The sequence below is a fragment of the Magnolia sinica genome, chromosome 18 (genome assembly GCF_029962835.1).
Source record: "Magnolia sinica isolate HGM2019 chromosome 18, MsV1, whole genome shotgun sequence".
NCBI classification, from domain to species: Eukaryota; Viridiplantae; Streptophyta; class Magnoliopsida; order Magnoliales; family Magnoliaceae; genus Magnolia; species Magnolia sinica.
In genome coordinates, this window is record NC_080590.1 from 4,363,102 (window position 1) to 4,389,253 (window position 26,152).

At 39.1% G+C, this 26,152-nt stretch overlaps 2 protein-coding genes across 5 annotated transcripts; one reads left to right on the forward strand and one right to left on the reverse strand.

Moving 5' to 3' along the window:
* Positions 1-2,658: 2,658 nt before the first annotated feature.
* Positions 2,659-12,401, forward strand: LOC131233942 (uncharacterized). 3 transcript variants are annotated; one of them, XM_058230823.1, is made up of 12 exons: positions 2,661-2,986; positions 5,166-5,294; positions 5,371-5,428; positions 6,053-6,133; positions 6,280-6,351; positions 6,778-7,025; positions 7,124-7,195; positions 8,812-8,928; positions 9,060-9,141; positions 9,876-9,922; positions 10,894-10,975; positions 12,115-12,401. In XM_058230823.1, exons 1-12 carry the CDS (start codon positions 2,742-2,744, stop codon positions 12,196-12,198), a joined length of 1,317 nt encoding a protein of 438 aa, XP_058086806.1. In that variant the 5' UTR covers positions 2,661-2,741; the 3' UTR covers positions 12,199-12,401. The 3 variants fall into 3 exon arrangements, 2 of the variants coding, with proteins under 2 accessions (XP_058086807.1, XP_058086806.1); XR_009165425.1 differs by lacking the exon at positions 9,876-9,922 and having other exon boundaries at positions 2,659-2,986; XM_058230824.1 differs by lacking the exons at positions 9,876-9,922; positions 10,894-10,975; positions 12,115-12,401 and adding an exon at positions 9,585-9,632 and having other exon boundaries at positions 2,659-2,986.
* A 5,096-nt stretch (positions 12,402-17,497) lies between these two features.
* On the reverse strand, positions 17,498-25,516 carry LOC131233941 (uncharacterized). 2 transcript variants are annotated; one of them, XM_058230822.1, is made up of 8 exons: positions 24,879-25,118; positions 22,108-22,150; positions 21,939-22,013; positions 21,312-21,858; positions 19,428-19,813; positions 18,610-18,836; positions 18,372-18,519; positions 17,498-17,943 (listed from the first exon to the last, which is right to left on the reverse strand). In XM_058230822.1, the coding sequence occupies exons 1-8, from the start codon at positions 24,974-24,976 to the stop codon at positions 17,815-17,817; spliced, it is 1,653 nt and encodes a 550-aa protein (XP_058086805.1). In that variant the 5' UTR covers positions 24,977-25,118; the 3' UTR covers positions 17,498-17,814. The 2 variants fall into 2 exon arrangements, with proteins under 2 accessions (XP_058086805.1, XP_058086804.1); XM_058230821.1 differs by lacking the exon at positions 22,108-22,150 and having other exon boundaries at positions 24,879-25,516.
* Between the last annotated feature and the right edge of the window lie 636 nt (positions 25,517-26,152).

Sequence of the window (26,152 nt, forward strand, 5' to 3'; positions counted from 1 at the left end):
GCGTGACGCAGTCCACACTGTCCAAGGAACAACATTGCAGCAAGGGAACTCAGGTAAGTAAACTGTAGCATATCCCCCGCCAGGTCTATAAAAACAGAGTTATGTGATCTCGCCACACACCACCAATCAATCTTTACGCGTAATGTTGCAATAAGTCCAAAATCTTTAATTTAGTTAAATCTTCTACCGTCTATTGCCATTTCTGCTGTACACCTTATGAGTAGTTTAAATATTTACGATCACTCATTGATTACTAGGTTCTTACTTAACAAATTATACCAATCTTGTTTGGTAGATTGTACACCTCAATGTTTATGTCCACGTAGGCAATTATTTCTATAGCTGCTCAATTCAATTTTCTTTTACTGATTGTACTATTCTTATTTACAAAACAATAAAATTGGCAATTTAGCTTTAATTTTAAATCTTATTCATTCATTATTATATTATTGAAAAACCTTAAAACATTATCATCATTGAAAGAAAAAATCTGAGCGCAAGGCAAAAAAAATTCCATTTTGAAGGACTAATCATAGTTTTCTTAAATCACCTAATCGCTGTGACATTGGTGGTTAAATAGTTAGATCAACCTTCATAAATTTGATCTTAATTCGGCTAGTTTGGTGTTTGGGGACGCAAGTTTTCAATCAATTTGAATCAAATGCAACATTGACATACTTGACACTATTTCTAATTGCACATGCTGGACCAAATTCAGGGTGCCTGTAACACGTATGATCACGCGCTCAGATTAAACATCAATATTTTCTTGACTTCATTTTAGCTCTGTCCCTACTTTGGATCCTCATTGTGTACCCACCCATACCAAGCAATCCGATAAACTGAGCCATCTCAGTTGTGAAAAACTTTGGACAGATGATTGCAGCCATCACTCTCTATAGATGAACTTATAACAAGGAAAAGATAACTTTAATAGCTTTCATTCAACTTTAAAAATAAAAGGTTAGGATCATTTTTTTTACACTTTTTTTGTTGCACGCTTATGTTGACTAACAAGATGCTGCCACGTATTGATATCATGTGCTAAATGATGGATAAAATCTTACTCGTATGTCAAGAATATTGTTTAAATTTGGCATGACGTGCCCATATCAAAGATACAAAAGATGCTACTTCGTATAGTCATATTATTTGTGGCGTAAGTCACTTTAAGATGAGTTAAAAGACATGCATATGAGAGAATATTAAATGTTAGAAATATATCAAAAGTATTCTACCTAGAAGCAAAAGTCTTGTTAAGATTTGTAAGTCTCTCTTAAGCATTAAAAGAGTAGAAGTCTCCCTTTAAGCCTTAAATGCCAAGAACTTATAAAAGCAAACATGTATTTAGCATTAAATGTTAGAGTCCGAAAAAAAAAAAAAAAAACCATCAAAGAATGCCAAAGCCAATGTGAAGATTCCAACCACACACTATAAGCTAGATTGATGCTATATTGATGTGTAAGAGTAAAGAAAATTTATGTAAACAATTGTCTAAATCTTTTACGATATTGAAGGCTACACAAAGAATTTTATGATGCTTAAGATTGCCCAAGGCCACTGTCTCTCAAAAGCCTTTTAAAAGCAACAATCGTCCAAGAATTTTAGGCCTCATGCCATTATAACCAAACTTAATTTTATGCCACCCATTTACTATGAACATTTATATATATATTTTAGTTTAACTCACGAGGCCTTCAATATGAACATTTATCTTTTATTTTAGTTTAACTCATGAGGCCTTTAACATGAAGATTTATCTTTTATTTTAGTTTAACTCATGAGGCCTTCAACATGAACATTTATCTTTTATTTTAGTTTAACCTTGTCATTGCTCGTAACATGAGGTTATAGTTTATCTCTCTACCATTCATCTACGGCATCTTGTTAGATTATAAGGAAGATCGTTTAGTTTCGAATGGGATGCTGTGGGACTTTAATGCTACATGTTAGGTAATTTTGCTATCTATCGCGCCACAAAGTTTGGTCCACACTATATGATAAGTGAAAAGTCGAATGGTTCTCACTTAAACCATGGATATACTGTTATCTTAATGGCCTTCTCGTCACAAAGCTCTGTTCTAATTTAATTATGAATAGATTATCGAAAATCTACCCTCCATCGACTATTTTTCCACAAGGCTCATTCTTAATCAAGCAATAAAGATATGATCATCTCACACATCACGACCATCCCGCTATAAATTTTAGTCAATACTTATTAACAATTGAATCATCATTCTCTTTTATTTATTATTTATTATTAATTATTATTGGCAAAAGGTAGTTTTCAGGTTAAAAAGTAATTTAAGGCAAAATTATTTTTTTTTTTAAAATCCAACATGGAGGGCTAATCCTTACCCTTTCGCTAATCGTACGGGTCTTTCTTTGTCGTCGCGGCACGGGGCGGCGGCGCTTGCTCTTCTTACTTGCGCACACGTAAGCCAATGCCGGGCTCAATCGCATTTGTGACCTCGTGTATGATTGAAGTGCACAAACATCGTCCCGAAGCATAATAATAAATAGTAGCTTATTACAGGGGCAACGATAATATAGACGGTTCGAATCATCGGACCATTTCAGCATGTGGCCCCACTAGGAGGCGACACACGTTGGATGCCTACTCGCGACGGAGGCAAAAACTAACTCTGTTACCTTATCCTCGCTCCTTGCTCTCCTCTTGAAAAGAAGAGAGGCAGAACAACAACAACAACAACAACAGAAAACAGAAGAAGGAAGAGATGCTAATTGCAGCTTCCGATCATCTATATGGAGCAGGAAATGCATGGAAGATGCATAGAAACCATAGATCGTTTGATTTCAGAACTGATTCTGGATGTAGATTTCATCACTACATGTGGAAGATTTCGAGGCCGAAATGCGAGGTTCGTGGATTTCCATCATTCAAAGCGAGTCTCATTTCGAACCCTGATGATTTCGAGGTGGGACGCTTAGTCGGAAGCTACGGATTCATGAACATTACCAGGTTTCAAACTCTCCCAATTTTTTTTCAAGTTTTTTTTTTTTTTTTTTCCTTTCGAATTTTGGTGCTTTTCTTAATCTAGTCTGGCTTAAAAATCAGCCAAATCAAGCAACAGAAAAAATATAAAATATTGATAAATTGGAGAAGGTCTCAAGTCCAACCGGATGGACCATAATTTACGTTCCACCTAGAAAATAATCTCTGAAATATCATGTGTATATGACATCCAACCCTTCCAGTAGTTTTGGCCCCACCACGAGGATCTAATTCTATAAAATCCGATCCATCCACTTATCATGTTGTCCACAACATAGAAAAAATTTCTAGCCATTGAAAATGATCAAAATAAAAATGTGGTCCATTCGATGAGTAGATGTGGCTGATTTTTGCGATAGATGATCCTCATTATTTGGAAATCTATTTGAAAGGATGGATATAGAAAGAACATGAAAGGTTAGAAGTTATCTGCTGGGGGGACGGTAACTCATGGTCCAAACGTGTCACACGTGTGATGACTGGAATCGTCTGCAATACCTGTTTTACTCGGCGCGAAAAACACCCAGTATCTGTGGGGTCTACCATGTTGTATATGTAAAATCCACTCCGTCCATCAGGTGAGAACCATTATCTGAGCGGTACGTGCAGAAGATAAGCTCTAGCAAAAACTCACATGGAACACATCATTAGTAAAAATGTTGCTCCCAAAACCAGTAACTTCACACCGTGTGGCCTGCCAAAGCTTCCCAACTCAGGTGTACTACACCAAAGTGAACAATGGGGGACAGTGGAGAGGGGCCCACCATGTTGCGTTTATGCCATCCAGCCCGTTCATCAGGTGCACCTCACCAGGATGAAGGGGTATACAGAAATTCAAGCCTTTCCAAATCTTAGGCAGGACACAACAAGTGAATATATAGTTTTTAGGCGTGGTTGCACATTGATCTCGTTGGTGTCCCACTTGAGCTTTTTAAAGGGATGATGCCCATGAGGAGGCACACGAAATGCATGGTTTGGATTGCACATAGACATCACGGTTGAGCCCTTGAACACATGGTAATTGCCATATGTTCAAACCCTTGTTTGAAACATTCTTGTAGGTAGTTGTCATTTGTTACATGTGATCTTGGAAGATAATTCATGTGCTATCTGTTGTTGGGGGGTTTGGTAGGTCCACTCACACCTTTACATGTGGGTGTTTGTGCCAACATGGCATCTGTGGGTAACAGTTATCTATGCATAAGGTGGGTCCACAGTAAGGATGCTCTTGAATGAAAATCAGGCTGGTCCAATTATCAGGAGGGACCAACGTCAATGCCGGGCGTGGACAATTGTGGTGTTTCTTTGAAACCATCCATTGCTGGGGGAAAACACAATCATTTGATCAGGGACAATGCTTGACTGAACTTGCCAAAATGTTAGCAGGATAGGTTAGATCTTGATCAAATCATAATGGACTTTCTCTATGATACATGAGGGAATTGTTTTTCGTGGTCAGGAACATTGATATGGTGGACCATAAAAAAGGAAAGGGATCCAAACCATAGTAGACATCCAATCAGTGGCCGGGAAAAATGAGATATGATAGTAAAAATGGGAGCAATGGTCGATATTCGACGGGGAAAAAAACCACAACAATTAGATGATCCAATCGCTTCATCTTTTAGTGTACAGTCCCAATCACCATACATGTTTTACGTTTATATAGCGGGGCCAATACTTTGTGGAATTTTGATTTGTGTGCCATAATTGCATTTTTCATGTAGAAAACAAATCCAACGTCCTTACATTGACAGTCTCTTATTGCTAAGGAAATTACAATTTGATTATTCTCACTTTTCTATAGTTGCACAACTGCCATTCAATTCAATGCTTCATCCGAACACAACCTAAGATAACAGTGGATTGAACAATATGAGAAAGTTAAATTTCTATAGAAAGACTGGCCATCTGATGCTTAAAAAACTAATGAAAATTGAGGGTGCGAAAGGTCTAATGAAGTTCTTACTTCCCAGTTGGGTTGCCTTCTCTTATATTCTAAAATTCATGTATAATTATGTAAACATTTCTGGGGAAGGCTTCAAAGAATAAAAAAAACTGGCATTAATGACACCTACAAGTATGTTTTTTTGTAATTAGTGCTCTTTTTTGGATTTTTTTGACCCGGGTTCTCAAATACCGCCAGCTACTCATCATTTCAATCAGGAGGTCTATCTAACGTTGGGATATTTGAAGGATTGGATCTCGGGTATTCTTCGGAAGACATTGAACAGTTGAGAGTCCAAGATGTGGGAGAGGGCCAAGTGAAGATCAGGTGCATTCCGAACCATTGCATCTTAGAATTATTTATTATTCTTTCACTAATATCATTCGTGGCAGTCTCATTGTAGGCTTTATGAGGGCAGAGTAACTCAGGGTCCACTGAAAGGAACTCGAGTCATATTCAAGGTATATTATCCTCTGTTCTTTTCATATGTAGTGAATGGAAACAGATTCCCGTAACTTTTTGGGACTCGTGCTATTATAGGAATGCCAACTCAACTAAAATTTTTATCCAACACTGATGTGTTAATATTGTTTTCCATTACCCATCACTTTACATTCAACCCAGCATTCTTTCTTCTCTGTTGCGTATTTATTTCCATCTATTTTTACTTCTTTTTTGACAATTTTCGTGAATTTTCTCATACTGTTTAGGGTGCCTTTGTTTGCACCAAATATCATGGTGCAACCAAACTCTCCCTTACCGATAAAGAAGGGAAAAGTCACAAGGCATGCACCTCCATGCCATGAGGTGCAAGGAGAACATCTGCTTCACTTTCTGTTAAAAAACACCAATTGCCCAATTTTGCCAGATGAAATTGTGGAAAGAATGCAAATGTAACAAAATCAGTATGGTTTTCTCGCTGAATTTTATGTCCTGGTTTCGTTTTGATTTGTTTCTATTCATTGGATTTATGAGCTTTTAAGTCCATTTGAACTGATGGAAATCCCCTCTACAGTCTTGTGGGTGAATTCTGTGAGCTTCGCTATGCTTTTGTATTACTAAACCTTAGTTTATGATCTATCAAGGTATATCCGGGGCAGCGTGCTGGTGGCAGTGAGGCAGATATGATGGCGGCAAATGAGCTAAGTGCTCATGCTTTTCTTCAAGTAAGCAAAATTACTAATCCGAATCAATAAAGTATCTTTGTTTACACTCTATTACATACTCCTTCCCAAAGTAAATTTTAGTTCTTAAGTGAGTATTGGTTGTCTCAAAAATTGTTTTTTAATCTATTTGTGCACATGATTTGTAGGATGATCCCAAAGGTATTTGTCAGAATATCCAGATACTCTTGGGCGGTTTCGAGACAAAAACTGGGGAGCAGGTATGGAAAATCAACTAGAGCACTCCTATGGCTGCTCGTGAGGTGGAACTTTGAATCTTCTCCCCCATGGCATGTGCATGTGAAGTCTGTGCTGTTCATCAATCTGCCACAGTCATGCATATGCTGTGACTGGAAAATCAGGCTGGTCAGCTCATCAGGCAGGTCACATACACATCAAATGTGGACCACTGGCCAATCATTTTAGCCATCTATGATCTCATACACGATGACTTGACCGATATAATTTTCAATCCATGGCACATGCATGGAGGACTGCCTAAAAAAGGCCTGGATCTTCCATGCCCATGTGGTTAGTAGGTTTCAAATCCTACTCTCGCATGTTGTCATCATATTTTTTCAAACCATTGACATGTAAATTTTGATATTTCTTTGGCAAGTGTTGCTTAACTAACGCCTCCTGTACAGTGGCTTGCTTTTCGTAATGATGGCAAATATAGCGCAGCAGATTATGCAAAGGCTAAGAGCGAAGGCATATCAAAAGACCGTGCTCTGGGAGAACAAAACTTTTGGAATCCCTTCGACTGGGAGCAAAAAGTAAAACGTAGAAGGTTTTTTGTTATTAAGCTGCTTCGGGGAGCAATAAGTGGTCTAGCATATATGCATGACCACGATAGATTGCACCAAAGTCTTGGACCTGCTTCTGTCAATCTCAAGTATGCCAATGCCATTGAAATTTCTTTGCCATGTTCTTGTACTTTGCTGGGTTTCTGGCTATCAAACAATTTATAATGTTCTTTTTTGCTACTAACAGCACGATAGCGGAGAGAGAAGCGACTTACCTGATCCCACGGCTCCGTGATTTAGCCTTTTCAGTTGATATAAGGTTGAAATGCTAATTTCCTCCCTTTGGTTTAACACGTTTGTTGTCCACTTAAACTATGAACTTACTTTTAGAATTATTTGTTCCTGAAATTAGGTGTTTGTTTCAAAGCCTTTTACCAAATCATGTTAGTGCTTGTTGTAATATAGTGGACATTTCAAGATTGATGTCTTAGCTAACTTGACTTCGTATTCATTCATTCACCAAATCATGTCACAAACATGTACTTGTCAGCCCTTTCCTAAAAGTGGGCCTCATATGGCATCAATACTAGGATACTATGTTTTTTTTTTTTTTTGTTGTTGATTTTACTACACGAGATAAACTTAATGAGATAAGTGTAGCCCAATACAAGTGACCCCCTTGTCACTCAGATATCAGGCCAGCCTTAGTAAGAGGGAACAGAAAAAATTGCGAAAACCCTGGACGAACTAAGAATTGTCACATCCAACTAAAACAATTCTCGCATCCAACCTTTCACAAAAAAAAGAAAAAATAAAAAAAGAAAAAGAAAAAGAATAGAATAGAAAAAAGAAAGAAAGAAAGAAAGTAACAAAAAAGAAAAAGAGTTACATCAGATAGAAATATAACTTGATTATATTTATAAATTATACTATAGATTTTAGCTATGCCATTGAGATGGCAACCCTTAGGCCTTAACTTATAAGGCCATGTTCCTTGTTAATGGGTCCTTGATTTCCTTAGTATGAAACCTGTCTGATATAAAGAAAAAATAGCTTATTGTTATCTGGAAGCCAATATACATCTCATTTAGAACAATATAGTAAACCTGTCACAATTTAAGAGCTGAGATGGCTTGTTTTAAACATCTAGGACAAGACTTGTGAATCTGTCAACACTGATTCACGACTACATATTAGCCATTTTGTGACTCTGATGATGTCAGATTGTAAACATCTTGAAAAAAGAGTGCAAATCTGTAGAAGCATGTGTAGATCTATTTAAATGGGTGCTTGAATCTATTGAATGTTGAGATGAGCAGGAATTGGCTTTGTCTGCTTCCAAAATTTCCTATTTCAGTATAGTTCTCCATGTGGATTATGTAACTTACATAGAATTTTAAGACTTATGGGGTGTTTGGATTCTCACTCAATTGCAACAATCAGAAGAAACAAACAAAGCGAAGGTGTTCTAACAATGACCAAACCAATAATGGCAGCTCATGCATTTCAAGTTGAACCTAAGACAATCTTTGTACAATTTGGAGCTAGTCCATTATTCATGGAGTGGGACTACCCCATTGTGGTCATTTCCACTTTAGTTGAGTTAGTAATTGCATCAGTGTCCAAAGCATGGACTTACAACCACAAAGTGTATATTCACATAATGAAATCGCTGCCTCAATCACATTTCACCCATTCATGTCACTATGTGTTGAATGAATCATTTGTATCTTATTTCTATGTCACCTTCAACAAAATATGAAAGCAGCTAAATGCAGAGACTGAATGGTCTTTTGTTGAGGGTTAGATTCCTGTTAATTCTGTGAATTTCATGTGCTCAGTTTTTTTAAAAAAATCATTTAGCATTCATGTTCAGTAGAAATCAGCTATGTTTTATTTATTTATTAATAATTCATGATTTGGCATGTGCCACAGGTATTCATCCCTTGAAGCAGGACCTGGAGTACTCTCTGAGGGATTATGGCGCAGGGCATCTGCAGCTGGTGCTTTTACTCCTTTGGAGAAGAGATCCTTCGGAATAGCAGATGACATGTAAGTGGCTTTTGTAGCTTTGGGTCATTTTGTTTGGTTGTGTTTATTCTCCTCAACCAACTTCCAGTGGCGAAGTTGATTCTTGGATTTGTATGTTTCATTTGTCTCTCATGTTCACCCATGTTAAGCAGATATGAAGCTGGTCTTCTTTTTGCATACTTGGCTTTTGTCCCCTTCTGTGAAGCCGGTGCCATGGACGGCCTTTCTTTGCAAGTAAGCCAAAATTTTACTATGTACTGCTTCTTGTACCAATTTTTCTTGAGAAGACTCCTCTTTTATACTTTTACAAACATGAGCTTCTGTACCAAGATCTCCTATTGTCCAGTGGTAGTGGATTCCCACCCAAGGTCAACCCGGATCATGGGTTGCTTTGGTATGTGGTACGGAACAGGTATGTGGAACGCTACTTCCTCCAATACGTGGTATGCTAGGGATAGGATCATGTTTGTCATTCGAATGCATACACTGTGTATGAAATATAGTTTTATATATGAACACACATTGCAATTCATGTATGAAATTATGAATGTTATTATTACAAGCCCTGCATGCTTAGTGTTATATTATTTATAAATAAATAAAATCATAAATCTCCACTTGTAAATATAAATTTGGATTAAAATTAATTAATAGTAAGAATAACGAGATAATTTCAGGTTACCAGAAGCAGCGATCGGGATCTCAAATGACCCATAATCTGGAAAATGTTGGGGGTTGTGTGTTTTAGGTAACATTGTTCTCCCCAACTTTTCAAAAATCAGGAAGGGGTCTGCATGGGGACCTGGACTCCCACCAATGGATGGTAGTAGATTTATGGTGCACAATGTCGAGTACCAGTGGCTGTGCAATCTCTTTCCATTCTTCTTTGACTATTCTTCTTTCTTCCTAATCCTTGATCATGATACACTCCTTTCCGGAGACTAATAATTTCTATTATGAATATGTAGAGGCTTTTTGAAAGCACTTTCCGGCTTGATCTTGAAGCTGCAAGAGAGTAAGTCTCTCTCCCGTTGATATTTGGTGAAACTTTGCCTAACTTAACAATCAGATGCCTTCTTCTCTTTTTCCACTGGTGCCCAGATTATGATTATGATTACACGAGTAAGCTTATGGTTTGCTGACGCTTTGCTGACATGTGGGAGGATCATGATTTGCTGATCCAAACGTTGATCTGATAGGTCCCCAAGTGGATGATAGATGCCCAGGAGATCTCCCAAAATGGAAGTTCCTAACCCTCTGATCACCATATTCAGATGAATATAGTCGAATAACCTATAGTTAGAAACTTTCAATCTGGGAGGTGTTCAGACAATCACCTATCCACTGTGGACCTATTGGATTGACTGTTTGGATCACCAAACCATGTTATCTATTATCTAGCAGGACACTTAACTACTTGCTCTCCCGTGGGCCCCGCCCACCCTGAGTGTGCCCCTGCATCCCACAGGTGACCCCACTTGAGCCTGGTGTGAAAATACACCTGCATTAATCACCCCCGGTGAGGAGTCTCGAACAGGAGACCTCCCGCTCTGATACCAATTTGATGCAGGATAATTAACCACTTGCTCTAAAAGCTCGAACCGTTAGAGCATGGCCAAGTAATCCCTTTATCTCATAGCCCAGGCCCCACATCTCATGGGTTAGGACCTCGGCCGAACTCCCCTCGTGGGCCCCAAATCACATGGGTACCGCCTCACACGGGCCGCCCACCCCAAGTGTGTTCCCGCATCCCACAGCCTACCCTACTTGAGCCCGGTGTGAAATGCGCATTAATCACCCCCGGTGAGGAGTCTCGAATATGAGACTTCCCCCATAGGCCCCGACCACCCCGAGTATGACCCTGCATCCCATAGGCGACCCCGCTTGAGCCCGGTGTGAAAATGCCTCTGCATTACAAATGCTTTTGTACGGCCTTCTATACATTTCCTTAAGGGATGTTCTGTTTATTTTGACGCATGTTTTCAGGTACTGTCAAGCAGATGACCGTTTGTTGGAAGCTGTCAAGTTTCTGGATCTTGGTGATGGTGCTGGTTGGGAATTACTCCAGGTTGACTTGTAATCTGAAATTGGTTGACTGTTATGATCTCTCTCTTCTCAAGTATATGCTTTGGCCGTGTGACTTCCTGAAATTCTATTTCATCTGTTTTTGAGGGCTGCGATTGTCACTAACAATCTAAAAACGAGTAGATATGTCTACTTACAGTTTCAAATATTTCTAAAATGTAATTTGAATGAGGAAGTGATATAAAAAACAAAGAATATTTATGTGAAGGGAAAAAGGTGGACTAGTAAGGAGATGCTGATAAGCTTAGGATTTATTTGATCAGTCAGACGATACTATCATAAAAAAAAAATTTAAAAAGAAAAAAGAAAAAGAAAAAAGAAAAAAGAAGAAAGAAGAAAGAAAAAGAAATGAAAAAAGAAAAGACTATATAACAAGGATAAGATATGAAATTTTCTTCCCATTGGTTGTGACCTTGTCTTATTAATAGAAAATAGAGAAAATTGGAAGAAAGAAAAAAAAAAAAAAAAAGCTATGAAATTTGATTGATGTAGGCCCAAGGCCCACCATGGGTCCCAACATGTGATGAATTTTGGATGTTTTGCTATTAGTTTTGGTGATACCATTTACTATTTTTGAAGATAGGGGGCCCGATTTTGAATTTGATTGATGTTTTCCTTAGGAATTAGCATTTTGCCAAATAATGCCTGGCCAAATTGAAATTCTAGGGAGATGCTTTTTGAGGGAGTTATTACTAGAATTCCCATGTTTGTTCTTTTTCTTTAGTTGCGGGGCCAAGTGGTATGTGTATAATATCCAACGCATCCAACATATGCACCCCATCTTATGTGAAGGAAAAATGCTGATTTGTAAGGAGATGTTGATAAGCTAAGGATATGTTATATCAAGGATAAGCTACCCTTAGAATCAACTTTATTCCCCATTGCTTGTGACCTCATCTTATTAATACGAAGAGGATGTGTTCTTTTTCTTGCTTGCCGTTCTTCTATCGACGTGTCGAGATGACATGCTTATGCCATCACTTATGTGATGGAATCATCACACAGCTGTAATTATTTTTTTTATATTCCATTTGACTAATAAAGTCTTCTGATTGTTTTCCTTGTGAAAATACAATGGCAGTTGCACGTTGTGATTATACATTAATGATTCTGTTGATGCAGGCAATGTTGAATCCTGACTTCCGCCAAAGGCCAATTGCAGAAGCCATATTAAACCATCGATTCATGACTGGTGCTGTTCTATGATCTTCTGTGGCTATATGGTACATGAATCGTCACACAGGCATTGTAAATATAGAGTCGCGTCATCTATTATTTGTCAATGAAGGTTTTGCTTGCTTTGTCTGATGAGCAAAGACAGTTCTGTAAGCATTTCTACTGTTGTGTCACACAGGATGCATATTCTATCCCTCCAAATTGGGTTTATAAGTTCACAAAATTGCCTTTAATGCCTAATGCAAGGAATGCTAACCACCATGGCATATCTTACATCGTGAGGTGCTATGCACATGGTTCAAACACCCAAAAGCTCGGCTCGACATCCAGCCAGGTCAGGTCAGGTTGGCTCAAAGAGCCAACGGAGTCTTTACCTGACTTGACTCAGTATTTAATAATTAAAATAAAATATTTATGGCAGCATTAAATATCTAAAAGAGTTATGTTTTTGATACAATTGCTGAACTTGACAAAAGCACAGCCCATAGCGTGAGATGGTCACAGCTAAGTTTGTGAGCATGGAACTCGCTACTTGTATTTTAAATTTTTTGAAAAGGGAATTTTACAAAAACTACGTAATTAATATGGAATTTATATTCTGGTAAATTTTTTCGAAAATGTTTTCAAAAAGTTACCTCGTTAACCGATATAGACCATGGGTCTGTTAGGACTTAACATTAAGGGGAGCGGATTCAGTCCGGTTGGGAAACACTGATTTCCGTCAGCCTACCTTGATGTATGTGTTGTATATTCATGCCATCAATCCATTTTTTCAGCTCATTTTGGGGCCCCAAAATGAAGCAGATACAAATCTCAGGTGGGCCACACCACAGGAACAGGGGTGATTGAGTGACCCTGATTAAAAACTTCCTACGGCTCACCGTAATGTTTATTTGCCATCCAAAATGTTGATAAGATTACAAAGATCTGGATAAAAAGGGAAAACACAAATATCAGCTGGATCCAAAACTTTCCTGGCTCACTAGAAGTATTTAATGGTCAATCACCACTGTTTCCTGTGGTGTGGTCCACCTGGGATTTGGATCTGCTTCGTTTTTGGGCCAATTCCCTAAAATGGTCTGGCAAAACAGATGGACGGTGTGGATATATAAAAAATACATCAAGGTGGGCCCCACAGTCACAACCTGACCGAACTTGGTGTAAACCTCCCCCCATGGATTTAACATAGCCCCAGATACAGTCTAGATTGGCAGACCACAGCTACTAATCATGGGCCGTTTTTCTGTTAAATGTGGACCTTGATGTCTATTTGCAGGTTTGAGGAGATTTTCGGGGAATGGTCCATCCATGCTAGAACCCAACAGACTAATGGTCTGGATCACTGAATCATGTGCTCCACTTGTACTACAAACTGAAGAATATACTCTACATATCCCCGGTGCAAGGATTTTTTTTTTAAAGATTATTTATTTAATAAAAGTTCATGGGCTATTAGCCCTAAATCCAGTGACCCTCTTATCACTCACTGATGTAGAACCTGTCACACAGACATGTTCCTAGCATGGTTGAGCCAAAAGAAGATGGACCGTGAATTGACCATAACTTTTGATCCGGGTATCGTTACGGGGCGCACAACCTATCAATCTTTATTGAAATGGGCCATCCGAGGTGAACTGACCCACAAAGTGGGTCGCATTTGTCCGTTTCGTCAGAAAACGCGTGCTTTCAGCTCAAAAAGAAATTTTTAGGAAAATTTTACTATTTTTAGTAATTCCGATTTTTTAAATATTTTTAGAGTTTTAAATTTTCTTTCCTTTTAGAAATAACTTTTAGTTATACTAGGACTCTTCTAGAGAAAGTTTATTTGCAATTTTTATTTTTAGATATTTGCAATTTTTATTTTTAGAAATTAGACCTTAGAAGAGTTTTATTAGAATTATGATTTTTATTAGAGTTAGAATTTTGATATTTTTGGTAATCACGAATTTTAGTTTATTTTTTCTTTATTAATGGTGTAAGGAGACGCATTAGAGGATTATCAATTAATTAATCAATTTCGAATTTATTAGAATTTATTTCTATTTTCCGCTTTCTTTCCTCGTGGATCCGAGAAGTCTCTATGAGGAGTCCAGAGAAGTTCCGTAGATTCGGAATAGTTATCCTCTTGAGGAAGACAGTGCTCGACCTCACGTCCTCCCCTGCGTCAGTTTGGTATCAAAGCGAGGTTTCTTCTCCGATTGATGACTTCTAACAACGGGTCGGGTAACAATCCCATGAACGGTACTCCAGTGAATTTACCTTTAACGGCGGTAGCTTTCGAAGCAGCACGGCCAGAGAATCGGCAAGCCATGCAAGGGCTGCAGGCTTCCATCGATCGCATGACGGATCGTTTGGCGGAGGCCCTAGGGCAGATCTGTGTTCATGGTGGTGATCCACCACTAGCAATTGCTGGAATTCGTAATTATACTGATTGTAGGGCGATACTATCAATGAACCACAAGATGAATCAAGAATTCAAGATGAAAGTCGATCTTCCTAGTTTTAATGGCCAACTATATTTCAAGGACTTCCTCGATTGATTGCTTGAAGTCGAATGTTTCTTTGACTACATGAACATCGTAGAAGAAAAGAAAGTTAAACTCGTGACCTACAAGTTGACAGGCAGAGCTTCAGATTGGTGGGAACAACTTCAACTCGAGCGGACGATACGGATGAAGGCGCTAATCCGCATGTGGTCGCGGATGAAGAAGTTATTGTGCATGCGATTCTTCTCTACTAATTACGATCAGGTATTATTCCAACAAAATCAAAATTATTGGCAAAATAACCAATCATTAAAGGGTTATGTAGAGAAATCCTATTATTTGTCGGCAAGAGGTGACCGAGTCAAAATGGAGTTGCAACAGACCACAGAATTCATCAGTGGCGAACATGTGACCCTTATAGGAACGGTGAACCAACTCAAGACTTCTAAAGTGGAGGGATAATCTCTCATGATTGAATAGACTTTTGTTAAACAATCTGAGGAAATGGGAGATATATATGCATTAGTTGAAGAGAAAAAAATATGTGGAGTCTGTGAATATCTTAGAGGATTTGGAACCGGTATCGCAAGAGTTCAAGGGGGTTGTGCTCGATGAACTCCCTAATAAATTACGTCCTATACGAGATATATAAAATCATGTTGATCCCGTCTCAGGGGCAAGTCCGCTTAATTGCCCACATTATCAGAAAAAATATGAAATTCTGAAGGCAGATGTGAAGGAACTAATCAATATTAGTTAAGTCAAGGAAAGCATGAGTATATGTATTGTGTCGGCTCAAGAGCTTAATGCCAAGTACAAAAAAAGAGCTAATGAACATCGGTGTCAGAAGTTATCTCAAACTCATGTGCCAAGTCTCTTGCGTAACTCGAGGATGAGTTTTTTTCAAGTGGAGGGGTCTGATGTAGAACCTGTCATAGACATGTTCCTAGCATGGTTGAGCCAAAAGAAGATGGACCGTGAATTGACCATAACTTTTGATCCGGGTATCGTTACGGGGCGCACAACCTATCAATCTTTACTGAAATGGGCCATCCGAGGTGAACTGACCCACAAAGTGGGTCGCATCGGTGTCAGAAGTTATCTCAGACTCATGTGCTAAGTCTCTTGCGTAACTCGAGGACGAGTTTTTTTCAAGTGGAGGGGTCTGATGTAGAACCTGTCATAGACATGTTCCTAGCATGGTTGAGCCAAAAGAAGATGGACCGTGAATTGACCATAACTTTTGATCCGGGTATCATTACAGGGCGCACAACCTATCAATCTTTACTGAAATGGGCCATCCGAGGTGAACTGACCCACAAAGTGGGTCGCATCTGTCCGTTTCGTCAGAAAATGCGTGCTTTCAGCTCAAAAAGAAATTTTTAGGAAAATTTTACTATTTTTAGTAATTCCGATTTTTTAAATATTTTTAGAGTTTTAGATTTTCTTTCCTTTTAGAAATAACTTTTAGTTATACTAGGACTCTTCTAGAGAAAGTTTATTTGCAATTTTTATTTTTAGAAATTAGGCCTTAGAAGAGTTTTATTAGAATTAGGATTTTTATTAGAGTTAGAATTTTGCTATTTTTAGTAATTATGAATTTTAGTTTATTTTTTCTTTATTAATGGTGTAAGGAGACGCATTAGAGGATTATCAATTAATTAATCAATTTCGAATTTATTAGAATTTATTTCTATTTTCTGCTTTCTTTCCTCGTGGATTCGAGAAGTCTCTGTGAGGAGTCCAGAGAAGTTCCGTGGATTCGGAATAGTTATCCTCTTGAGGAAGACAGTGCTCGACCTCACGTCCTCCCCTGCGTCACTCACGGTATAAAAACATAAATAAAAAAAAGATCCAGATCACATATTATCCAATTTCCAAGCATCTCCATCTTTGGACATTCTGAGAAGTCGTCTCGTGAGTGCCTAGTTTAAGATCGTCAGTAGAATTCTTTTCCTTCGCACATCTCCATACATATCACACCTATTTGATAAGTGTATGTTTCTCTTCTTTATATTGTCAATGGTAAGAATCTTGTTTGATGTTGCTATCCACTCAAATGCATTGGCTCTACGGGTGACTGGTGCATTCCTTGCCTTTGCAGAGCTGGACCCATTGTCTCACTTGACACTAGGGCCGAGGACTTCCATGAGAATTTTCCACTACCTGCCATCTCCACGTTTTCCTGTCCTTTGTTTGCCTCATCTTCACTCCATTTAGATTACTCGACAGCCTTGCAAGTGACTCAAAAACTCTTCCTCAATCACCTCTTTATTAGTAGTTAGCTCATGGAGGCGTTGGGATTCTGGTAGATTTGAAATGGCAAACTATAGACATGAACGATTCTGGTAGATTTGAAATGGCTGCCTTTATTTGTGTAATTCTTCCTCCCCAATGAGAGGCAGGATCCTTTCCATCTTCTTTTCCATTCTTTCTTTGAGGGATTCCAGAATTCAGTGGGACTCCATTTCCCACCTAACGGAAGGGTCAAATAGGTGCATGGGAGTGCAAGGATCATATAATTCCTCTTAGATCATATGACATGCAGTTCCTAAAAAACAGCCTTTCAGATCAGATTTCTCTTAAACAATTGTCGCAGTTCTGAAATAGCCTAAGATAGTTCACAGAATGAAAATATCATGTGTATGTACATCCTGAAAACCTGCAGATCCTCGTTAGGCAATGCTGATATCATATTATATTTTTACAATGGTTGTAGCTAGATAATGTGATTCAATGCACAACTCATTATTTTACTCTCCCAACAACCGTCAAAGGTATTGCGTCCGCAGATAGCTCATTATTTCACAATCGAACAAAAGTGTACAGTGAACTCTCAAATATGAAAATTTTGGCCTGTTGAATGAGAAATCTTGGAAATTCATACATGTAAAACTTTGGACTGTTGAATTAGAAATCTTGGAAACATATGCGTAAAACAGTGTAGCAGAAATGTAGATTTAATGTCTCCTCTTGCAATGTCTATCCACCTCTTAGCTTGCTGGTGCAGCCATCTGGGGTTAGAATCAGTTCAAAACCCAAATGAGTTTGGCTATGATCCGCTTTCACTCGCATTTACACCGTTATGCCCAAATGTACATGGAGAGAGAGAGAGAGAGAGAGAGAGAGAGAGAGAGAGAGAGAGAGAGGAAAGGATCCATCACTCCACAGTATGTTGTCTACAACCTTTGGGTCCATAATGCTGAGAAGCACGGCGGACAGTCTTCCGACACAAAGCACAATAGTGGTTTTGGCAAGACCAGCAGAAGATGTGATTGTTATTCTCGACCTGTTATTCCAACACATCGAAAACTATCAGCCATCCATTTTACATTAACACTAATGAATAGCAATGCCTAATGACCCACTACGGCGATTAAACCATAGTTCTAAACCTCACTGGGTTGACTTGAAAATCGGTATAAATGGGGAAGGAGGGAATTGAACCCTCAACCTCTGCTAGAAGGAAGATGAACTTAACCAACCCAGAATTGAATGGTTTTTATATATAACAATGTTAAATATCGACTCCTGCTGCCAATGTTTCTAAAATTATTGAATATCGAGTTGGGTTCGGTCAAGTCTTTGAGTCAACCCAACCCGGCTGAACATCTGAGTCAAGTCGTGTTTTCAAGTTTTTGAACTATGAATTAAACATGTACATTTCTTATGTTCTATATTATAGAAATAATGCAATTGTTGTCCATCTTCACTAACCTTTGCATTCACCTGACCACAATTAGGGCATGGGTGGCCAAGATTAGGATACAGTTCAGCTCGCATTTGACCCACCGCCTGGCGATCATTCATTTCACGCTCCCAGTTTTGAATCTCTTCACGTGGGAAAAGGTTGCACACGCCTTCCCTTCAAGAGTTCAGAAAGTCCATTAATCCTTTCAAAGTAGAAGATATAATGGCATAAGAAGAGTCGGCTTGGTTTCAGAGAATGGCCCACCTGTAGTGATCATATCCACTAATTGCCTGGTTACACTTGTAACAGAAAAACTGCCCACAGTTCTGGCATTCCATCTTGTTGCAACCCTCGACTCGGGAGATTGCCATCTTGCAAGATGGGCATTGCTTTGCATCACGGAGTATTTCCTTGACGCTTAACATCTCATTAATGATTTCACGCTCTCTGCGTCTTTGGTCACCCTGAAGCTGAGATGAGTTCTGGCGCTCCTGCGATGTCCTTAACATCTCATTAATGCTTGTTAATGCATTCTCCAAAAATTCATTTTAAACGAAGATGGTGATTTGAAGGACGGCTTCTTGATAACAGAGTAAAAACATAAAAACTGGAATTTTATTTTCTGTATAAAGATCCAGTGTGATCAATGAAGTGGGCATACAAGATGTATTATAGGGAGACATGCAGATTGCTGATGCCCTCATTTCCATACACGTGGGGCCCATGATTCAGTGATCCACCATTGAATGATGGCCTGTAACTGTGAAGTGGGGATGCCCCTAGAAATCCATGATTGGGAGACTATGGCCCTTCAACCAGTGGCCAACAAATAGATGGTTAAAACACCACATTCAACAATGAAATGGCCGACATTGAAAAGTTAGGGCCTTCCAATGTTGGAATTCTTTGGGGCATCCTAATCCTGTGGAGCTCCATCAGGCATGGATCAGAAGACCATGGGCCCCATATGACCAGAGCTCGGAGCATAGACAATCTGTACGTTTCTTGAGGCTCGTGACAACCATAAGAAGGTTAATACAATCATTTTTTTTCGAAAAGAATAACAAGATCCAATTTGCTACCTGCAAAATACGAAGCTTTGCCTCTGGTGACATGCACATTACTCCTACATGACGGCGTTCTCTGCAAAGGCTACAAAAGCTGAAGTAGCACTTTGCGCATTGAGCATGGTGGTCTTCATCTTCTAAGCAGGCCGTTTCACACCTGGGGCAATAGACCACATCAGACATCGAATCCAGTGTTCTCTGTAATAACAAGGACTCCCAACGTTCAAATGCTTCATCTCCAAGCAGTAGCTTCAATAACCCTGGGGGAACAAGACCTTCACATTTTGCACCGGGGCATAGCAACTTGTTTACTGAACCTTCCTTTACATGCATGTTTGTGTAAGTCTCCATGCATGTCCGGCAAAAGAAATGCTGGCATGGCAATCTAATGAACTCTGTGCCTGGCAAGAATGAAAGAAATAAGTATTTCAATAGCATGCCAATAATCTTAGTGCTTCCATACATTGTCACGCAGGGATGCAAATGGGTTGGGTCAGGATGAGTTGGGTCAAGGGGGGCCACGGAGCCAACTTGTTTAAGAACCGGGTCAGAATTTTGGACCCAGACAAACCCATTAAAATTCAGGTCGGGTCTGGGTCGGTTCCAAGTAAAAAATAGCCAACCCGTTTATCACATGGGTCGGGTGCGGGGTCAGGTATGGGTCAGTTTTGGATCAGGTGAAGAAATTACAATTGATTTTTCACACGAATAACGTTCTAAACCATCCAGATGGCGGTCATCAAATTTGATGGTAAAGAATAAAATGACGGAAAATCTGAATTCAGTGGGTAAAATCAGATGGTTAGGTTAGCCCAATTAGTGAAATTTTGGTATATTCTCCGTTGACATGCAGCCCATGACTTCCACGTTGAAAGTTGTCACAAGTAGTGGATGGGTAACCATGTTTTAGAAAAATGTGGTGAACCATTCTTGTAGCCAAGACCAAGGGGGACTCCACATGCTTAACTAATTTTCTTTGGATCAAGGTCGGGTCCATTTTAGTATGACCCAAATTGGACCCATTCAAAAATTGGGTTAGCATCGGGTCAGGTCAGGTTGGTTTTGAGAGGATGCAGACCCACCCAATGGCACTAAATTTTGAACCCAAACCCTCCAATTGTAGGTTGGGTCCAATGACCTGTCAGATTGACCAGACCCATTTGTACCCCCATTCTCATTCTATCTTAATGGCTAGAAGAGCAAGAAAGAATAAGTCAATAACCTAATCACTGAATTCCTTGGGAAATCAAAGAGCGAAATGGGGATGGTAAACATTACCCCTGGAAAAGGCAAATACCAATCTAATAAAAGAAGATTTAAGGAATGTCTGGACAAAGGGCTGCCTGTGTGGCAGCCCTCTCCGAGCTCTTTCCAATTTCCTCAATTCCTCCACCCCCCCACTTCTCTCTCTTTGGGTGTGCGAGTAACCAACTTGGAGTTCCGGTAAAATTAGATGGACTCCTCAAAGAATGATACTCTGCCTCTTGCCCATGCACACACTTCAACACAATACATGTGTAGATTAATGTCCACATGATGTTCAGCCTTGCTTGATTTTTTGGGCCAGTGCATGCCAAGAGAGAGGTCCACATCTTGTTGAACAACTTGGGTCTTAAACAAAATTTCAACAGTAGCATGTGTTATGCACCACGCGTCACATGGCTTCCTGCTAGTACAGGGTGAATGGAAAAGAAAATTCTTCACATACAGAACTAAAAATTACGTGGTTAATTGTCTATTGAGTGAAAGAAAGTTCATGCATTTGAAAGACAGTTATGCAGAAATAAAAAAGGCAATCACGATTCTAAACAAGGTTGCAAGGGCTCATTGAAAGTTAGTGTACTTTTACATCATGAAGAAAATGAGACTGAAAGCCACATAGCAGAGAAAGATAGTTACCAGCATACTCGCCAAAACAGATATTGCATTCATGTAGATTTTTACGGAACACTTCGAGGCATTTCTCATCATTGTAACTCATGATCAAGGGAATATCCAAATCTGGAGAGATACTTCCCGTTACTGCACGCCTATCTCCAGTATCTGGAATACCATATGGACCTAGCATCATTTCTTTATCAACTCCAAGGTACGGAAGAGAAGAACTGTGAAGCCAATCTACCCACTGATATAAAACCTCCTGGCCTGGCTGTTCCATCCAAATAGAGTCCAGCATGCGGCAAAGATTGGAAATCCTCAAGGAATCCAACCACTGAATGCAGATAGTGAAATGAGGAGGCAAATGGCTCGGATATGACTGAGGTAGTAAGCAAGTGAACAAAATTGGGGGCAGATACTGAACTTTGAAAGTGTACACAAACTCGTCTGAATCATTGCTTCCTGTCATGGGGTATCTGGAATTTTCTCCAGATTTGAACTTTCCACTGGATGAATGGAGCTTTGCTGATATCGTAAAATCGTCAGGAACTTCAATATGTATGTAGATCTGCCAAAAAACCCGGTATACAGATGTTAAATTGCTTCCATTATATGCTGTATATGAAACTGGTCATGTTATAGATAAACCTGAAAAGATCGTTGACCTCCTTTTCTGTCAAGTATAAAAATGTTGTCCCCATAAATAGCACCCAATGCCAGTAACTACAAACACAGATCAGAGAAGAGTTAGAAGCGGCTGGAATTGATGTATTTGATTGGTACATGAATATAAGGGCCTGTTTGGATTGGGAATTACCACGGTAATGTAATGGAAAAGTGCCATCATTACGATTTTACCACTGAGAAATCAAACGAGGCAATCGTCAGTCAAATGGAAATGTTTTTAGGAGAAACGTAAAGGAATTTGTAATCACTATGCTTTTCCATTGCATTACCGTGGAAATTTTGAATCCGAACAGGCACATCAATGCTTGGATTTGATGTTTTGACATTGAAGTAATGGAAAAATGCCATCATTACGATTTTACCACCGATAAACCAAACACAACAATCCTTGGTCAAATGCAGATGTTTTCTAGAGAAAAGTAAAGGAATTTGTAATCATTGCACTTTTCCATTACATTACTGTGGTGATCTTCAAAATAGGCCCTAACTGAGTTCTTGCCAAGTGCTAGGTCAACTACTACCATCGATGAACGTTTAGAAAGCTGAAGGCAATGTCATGACCAGAAGTTCTACAAGAGAAAAAGAAAATAACAGAGAATATCCAACAAGGGACTTAAATTGGAATTGGAGATGGCAAGGCAGATGGTCCCAACTGAGAAGAATGGGTTTCAGCACGAATGTGTAGCACAGGCAAGATACTTACAATATTCCGTACAATATTCCTCAAGCACTTGCAGCCAGTTTACATAAGACATGTAAACTCGACCACCAAGATGGGGCTATTTCAGTAACCTCTGTCCAATAGATCTGTAGTGAAATAAAAGCGCCAAGGGAAAAGATGATGGACTCTAGACCAATGCGCTCGGTATCACGGATTGAAAGTCAGTTTTGGTGTACTGTATTGTTCACCACTGAGACCTGGTTGTATCACCCCATGTCGCTCTATTTCAGACCTGTCCGTATATGGCGACACATGCTGGTTTCTTCCGACACCTCAAACCGTGATCAGTATAGAATTGGAAGGATATAGTTCCTAGGAAAAAACAGGTGATGACCCATATTATATCCAACAAATCACTAAGTTGAATATGCATTTTGTTCTGAATGTAGTACATAGTGAATGATCCGACAGCAGTTGTCCCTTTGCAAATTGGCAAAAAAATAAAAATAAAAATGAAGGGATTTCTGTTTAACCACAGATCTAGTCTTTCACAAGCAAAGGTAATGTAGCGGGTGTGTCGAGAAAGAGAAGAGATTGCTGTCTTCTTCTCAAGAATAGATAGCCCTTGAATACATGAGGAAAGAGAAAATCTCTAAGAAGGAAAATAAAATGGATATCAATGAATGAAAAGTGCTAATTACAAGAATCTAATGGCCTTATATAGAATAAGAAGATTTCCTGAAACAGCAAAAATTACTAGAATTGATAAAGATACTAAACCCGGCCAAACTCATAAGCAACCCTTAGATAACCAAAACAAAGACTCTGGACAATAATCGGACTTTTAAAACCTTAAATTAGCAAAGAAGAGAACTTACTACAAAATAACAAGTTTTAAATTAAAAGTCTATTTTGGCCCCTAAAATAAGAGAATTTTGCGAAGCCATTTGAAGGTCAATAAACCTTGGGTGATTGGTCAAGGTATAGAGCTTGTCAATAGCTTTCCAATAGTATATTATATGCACGGAATAGATAACTAATCTCAAAGTTATGATTGTCGGAAACTATAGTGCATTAAGGATGTTTTTGCCCAATCAGGGCCCCTCCAACCCGAATTTGTGCAATTCAGGCCATCCACTGAGTCATCCTCCACCCGTCCTATGTGAGAAGGGCACGTCTGGATGTTTAATCACAATGAACTGCAATAAGTAAACTCGATAAAGTGTAAATGGTCAATGTGGAGCTAGTATCACTCCATTCACAATGTGGGAACTAGTCTCCAAGTTACCATCATGATCATTTTAATTCCAACTTGACACCACATGGAAATGCAATTACGCGTTTAGTCATAATCATGAATTAAAATGGCACCACTCCCACTTGGACATTAGCTCCTTACTGAGTTGCATTTACTGCAGTTCAACTAAATTGAGCACCCAACCACCCGGCCCTAGAACTTGCCATTTCATTGGAACAAGAAGATAAATGAAGGAAAATCAAGATGGGCTTTAGAGCTCTGTTAATTGCACATGCGTGTGGGAGCTGTCCACACCCACATGCAAGCCCATGTGTCACAATGTGAGGGGCACATGAGGTTTGAGCTTTTCATCAGGGGAGCTGAACACATTAATGGCTACAAAAAAGTTTAACCATCAATTTACTTTGCATGTTGTGCCCCACCCAAAGATTGAAATTATCTAGTTGTTTAGGCAGAAGATCTAATCATTATTTCCAGCATTAAAGAAAGCTCAGATCTCATGCATGTGATTCATATTTGCACGTGTGCCCGCCTGTGGATGTGTTCGGTTCGACGTGCATGTATAAAAACTCAGATCTCATGCATGTGATTCACATTTGCACGTGTGCCCGCGTGTGGATGCGTTTGGTTCGACATGCATGTATAATTAGCAAACCTCCGAGCTTTATTCCCACTACCTTACAGCTTGCAATTGCACAAATCTTTCCAATCTTCCAACTCATTGAAATGTCATTGCCATATATGAGCAATTACCCAATAATACTACCGAGGACAGTGAATTGAGTGCAAAAATTATTACGAAGCATTGAAGCAGATAGATTCAAATTCTTAATAATTGAGATAACAAAAGATCGCAATTCAATTCATCACATGACCCACCTACCAATGTCTTATTGTCATAACCATGCAAACAAGTTCCCGTTTGGTATTTCACATTGATTGAAAAATCATAAAAAGAAAAGGGAAGCTCAGATAAAAATACCTCATCCTCCTGCAACTGGTCATTGATTCTCCGTTGTTCTTCCGACAATTCAGGTTCTTCAACGCCCAACTTAAGCTCTTCCAATCTACCAACAACATGAACAGTTTCCTTACACGAATCCGAAGCTTCTGCCGGCTGTGTCTGCAAACCCGTTGTGGATTCCAAGAGGTACACCTCACTCAATTTCTCCTCCTCTTTCACTTCCTCGCCACAAGAAGAAGAAATCACTTGGGATTTATCAATTTTGGGAGACTCGACGACTTGGGTCGGTTGATCCGAAGAGAAACCACCAGAGTTGCGACGCTTCGGGGGTGTTTGTGGGGTTTTTTGGATGAACTGAGAGATCGGTATTGTTCTTGAATTGGGTGTGAATTCATGAGGAGAAGAAGGAGAAGAGAGAGATGGAAATGGGTTTTCGAGGTGTGGCTGTGGAAGATCTCTGTCCACATCGAGGGCCTTGACTGTCCAGCTGTCGTCTAGCTGCAGACCCTTTCCTTGCTTTGGTTTTCTGCCCTTTCTAATGGCGGTTTTGGTAGCGTCTGGGCTCTCCATCAATTTCAATCCGGCGGAGAATCAGATTGCTGTTACAGCTTTGGAAGTGAGACGGTGACTGTATCATATGCAAAGAGAAATTCGTCCAAATGGAGGAGTTTCTGACATATTCACCCTCTCTTATTGCTATATTACAAATAACTTCATCTCTTTTCAGTATTGCCAAATAACTCCTTCCCTTTTTATTTACTGCCAATAAATACTCAGCGCTTAATTTCTATTAGACTGAACAATTCACATTAAACTTCATTTTTCACTTTGTAGAAATGGGAGAAATTTTTATTATACTCCTATCAAAAAATAAAAAAAGATTGTCAACAGATGATTTATATCGCATGCCATAAGTTGCTTAATTACCATTAGATGGTTTGGATTATATGACTAATTTAGGGTTTATATGATTTAGATGTTACCTCAAATCAACAATTTTTGGGTGTCTACATGAAAGGGTGATACGAGTTATTATAATAAAAAAAACCCTAAAAATAAGGATCCTTATGATAGTTTACCACCGTTTAGAAAATGGCAGTGATTCATTATCCTGAGATATATATGGCTCCCATGTGTGGCTCTCATGACCATTCAAATTGTTGCCAAACTGTTAACAGATAAGAAACATATTGAAAATTATACTTATCAAGAAATCCTAACCATTAATTTGACTTCTATTCAATGAATGGTTACTAATAAAATTAGCGAGTGGTCCAATAACCCAGTGCAAA